This window comes from Bremia lactucae, linkage group LG5 (assembly GCF_004359215.1).
Source record: "Bremia lactucae strain SF5 linkage group LG5, whole genome shotgun sequence".
Classification (NCBI taxonomy): Eukaryota; Oomycota; class Peronosporomycetes; order Peronosporales; family Peronosporaceae; genus Bremia; species Bremia lactucae.
Genome location: NC_090614.1, coordinates 4,374,228 through 4,378,157, shown reverse-complemented (window position 1 = coordinate 4,378,157; position 3,930 = coordinate 4,374,228). Strand labels below are relative to the sequence as shown.

Below are 3,930 nucleotides of genomic sequence, written 5' to 3'. Positions count from 1 at the left end.
AACCACCAACTGTCGGGCCTCTTCAGCCAATTGAAGAGATTCCTTCAAGCGGCACCACAGTACCACCGACGGATGTGCCTGTGCAGCCAACGATCGACACGTCAGTGGGTGGCACAACCGATACATCAACTGAAGCACCGGTGCAGTCGACTGAAGAGACTCCATCGTATGGCACCACAGATCCACCAATTGATGAGCCAACGCAAACAACTGACAAATACCCTTCGAAAGACACCACGGAACCACCAACTGTCGGGCCTCTTCAGCCAACTGAAGAGATTCCTTCAAGCGGCACCACAGTACCACCGACGGATGTGCCTGTGCAACCAACGATCGACACGTCAGTGGGTGGCACAACCGATACATCAACTGAAGCACCGGTGCAGCCAACTGAAGAGACTCCATCGTATGGCACCACAGATCCACCGATTGATGAGCCAACGCAGCCAATTGATGAATCCCCTTCGAAAGACACCACGGAATCACCAACTGTCGGGCCTCTTCAGCCAACAGAAGAGATTCCTTTAAGCGGCACCACAGTACCACCGACGGATGTGCCTATGCAGCCAACGATCAACACGTCAGTGGGTGGCACAACCGATACATCAACTGAAGCTCCGGTGCAGCCGACTGGAGAGACTCCATCGTATGGCACCACAGATCCACCGATTGATGAGCCAACGCAAACAACTGACGAATCCCCTTCGAAAGACACCACGGAACCAGCAACCGTCGGGCCTCTTCAGCCAACTGTAGAAATTCCTTCAAGCGGCACCACAGTACCACCGACGGATGTGCCTGTGCAGCCAACGATCGACACGTCAGTGGGTGGCACAACCGATACATCAACTGAAGCACCGCTGCAGCCGACTGAAGAGACTCCATCGTATGGCACCACAGATCCACCGATTGATGAGCCAACGCAAACAACTGACGATTCCCCTTCGAAATACACAACGAAACCACCAACTGTCGGGCCTCTTCAGCCAATTGAAGATATTCCTTCAAGCGGCACCACAGTACCACCGACGGATGTGCCTGTGCAGCCAACGATCGACACGTCAGTGGGTGGCACAACCGATACATCAACTGAAGCACCGGTGCAGTCGACTGAAGAGACTCCATCGTATGGCACCACAGATCCACCGATTGATGAGCCAACGCAAACAACTGACGAATACCCTTCGAAAGACACAACGAAACCACCAACTGTCGGGCCTCTTCAGCCAATTGAAGAAATACCTTCAAGCGGCACCACAAAACAACCGACGGATGTCCCAGTGCAGCCAACGATCGACACGTCAGTGGGTGGCACAACCGATACATCAACTGAAGCACCGGTGCAGCCGACTGAAGAGACTCCATCGTATGGCACCACAGATCCACCAATTCATGAGCCAACGCAAACAACTGACGAATACCCTTCGAAAGACACCACGGAACCAGCAACTGTCGGGCCTCTTCAGCCAACTGTAGAAATACCTTCAAGCGGCACCACAAAACAACCGACGGATGTCCCAGTGCAGCCAACGATCGACACGTCAGTGGGTGGCACAACCGATACATCAACTGAAGCACCGGTGCAGCCGACTGAAGAGACTCCATCGTATGGCACCACAGATCCACCAATTGATGAGCCAACGCAAACAACTGACGAATACCCTTCGAAAGACACCACGGAACCACCAACTGTCGGGCCTCTTCAGCCAATTGAAGAGATTCCTTCAAGCGGCACCACAGTACCACCGACGGATGTGCCTGTGCAGCCAACGATCGACACGTCAGTGGGTGGCACAACCGATACATCAACTGAAGCACCGGTGCAGCCGACTGAAGAAACTCCATCGTATGGCACCACAGATCCACCGATTGATGAGCCAACGCAGCCAATTGATGAATCCCCTTCGAATGACACCACGGAATCACCAACTGTCGGGCCTCTTCAGCCAACTGAAGAAATTCCTTCAAGCGGCACCACAGTACCACCGACGGATGTGTCTCTGCAGCCAACGATCGACACGTCAGTGGGTGGCACTACCGATACATCAACTGAAGCACCGGTGCAGCCAACGAAAGATAATCCATTGTACGGCATAAAAAAATCCCTTACTGATTTAGCCGTCATCAGGATTCCTTCAATTGTCACAAAAGAATCGCATATTGAACTTCCTGTCGAGACGACCTCATTTGAAGGCTCTACCGGTGACCTTATCGATGATAATCCGGCAATCGACACAATACGACCAAATTTTCCTGTCCCGATGAACAGGAAACCAATTGGCGGTACTACTGAGTCACCAAGTATATTCCACGTCGCTAAGATCCCGGCAGTCGGCACTAGCACTACTGAGCCATTTACTAACTCGCCAATGGAGTTAATGATTGGAACTTCGGAGCCATTTTCTAAAGTCCCACGTTTGGACGTGTCGGCTATCAAAACTTCTGAACCGCCCACTGACGCAACAGCCATGGTAGTCCCGGTTGACGAGACTGCTGATGTTTCAAATGACGGTCGGATTTCGAAGATAACTTTAAGTGGAACAACGGAACCACCTACCGAAATCCACCTTGTGAACATCCCAAAGAGCGACAAAGCGGAATCACCTGCGGATATCGCTGCCATTAAAACCCATGCTATTAAAACATCGAAAAAACCCACTGATATATCTATGCAGCCAACCGAGAATGCGCCGTCGTACGGAAACACGATGCCCTATCGTCGCAGTCTACGCCGCACCTAGCTTAAAAACAAAAAGCATTTAACAAGTAATTGTTGTACTGGTCTCGCTTAAAGAATCAAATACATTTCATTTTCTTGCAAACTTACTCGTAAATCTGTAGTATTCTGCAAAAAATTGGCGGGTCAAATTACATTTTGGAAAAGCCAGGAGCATCGAACATAAATTAAAAATTAAAGCGGCATCATCCTACTCATGCATCAAATCTTGGCATAGCGTGTTTTCGTCCGTATCGATGTGAAATTTGAACGGCTTTGATAGAGCATATAATGTGCAAGGTTTTAATGGTCTTCCTAAAAACCAAACAAGCTGTGATGATGTATCTTTTAGCAATGCGGTATACTATATGCGATCTAGAATACGTCTATCAAATTGCACTGCTGAAGCGCAAAGCTTTCATACCTAAATTCCGTAGACAAGCTTGCCCGAGACAGAACCACCGCGAGTGTTCATCAATCTTTCTAAGTTCGGCTGTAACGGGCTAAAGTTGCCCTAATTTTACACAGTCCCGTTAAGTACACTTGGTGTTCTTAAGGGGATGGTCAATTACTTAAATAAAGTAATTAGACAGTCTGAAAACTACTTTTTACTTAGTAAGTGCGCACGAGGAGCCGGATTACCGCTCCCGTGACGACACTTTACTAAAGTACTTAGTGGGTTGGGTGAGGCCGCTAACGCGCCCACCACGACTACCTCACTGAACGCAAGAGAAGCTGGCTTAACCGCTTCCTCGCTGTGCTAGGGTGTGTGTCTAAGTAGAGCGTGGCCGCATTACGACATGCCCGCCTACATCCGCTCTGATCTAAGAAGTTGCTGGTGAGCATATAGTGCGATGTTGCCAAAATTGCGCGTTCGGTCCCGTTTCGCTTGATTGAGCGTGAAGCGTTGCCAATGTACCAATTTGTGCTATCAAGTTACTTTATGCAACAATTTTGCTTTTACAACACTTTTAAACACTGCTTGTTGAAATTTCTTGACTTTAACGGAGCACTACGACTTGTACTGCTTCAGTACAAGTCCACTTCGCACTGCTTCAGTTGCAAGTGGTGCCCTTACGTTATTTCACGTACACTAGTACGTGCAGAGGAAGACTTCTCTTTAAGGTAACTAGCTTAAAGAGGGTAAAATGAAAACTGTATTAATATAATTAAGTATATCTTCTTTCTATCTGTTAACTCTAACTTAATTATAA

At 48.7% G+C, this 3,930-nt stretch overlaps 1 protein-coding gene across 1 annotated transcript in view; it reads left to right on the top strand.

The window, feature by feature from the left end:
• The window catches only part of CCR75_001792 (uncharacterized protein), a gene marked incomplete at both ends in the record, with an annotated part of 6,090 nt that extends 3,349 nt beyond the window's left edge, over positions 1-2,741 (top strand). Inside the window, one exon of the mRNA XM_067959893.1 lies at positions 27-2,741. Within this exon, the coding sequence (XP_067821261.1) occupies positions 27-2,741 (2,715 nt within the window). The remainder of the gene's footprint in view (positions 1-26) is intronic.
• Between the last annotated feature and the right edge of the window lie 1,189 nt (positions 2,742-3,930).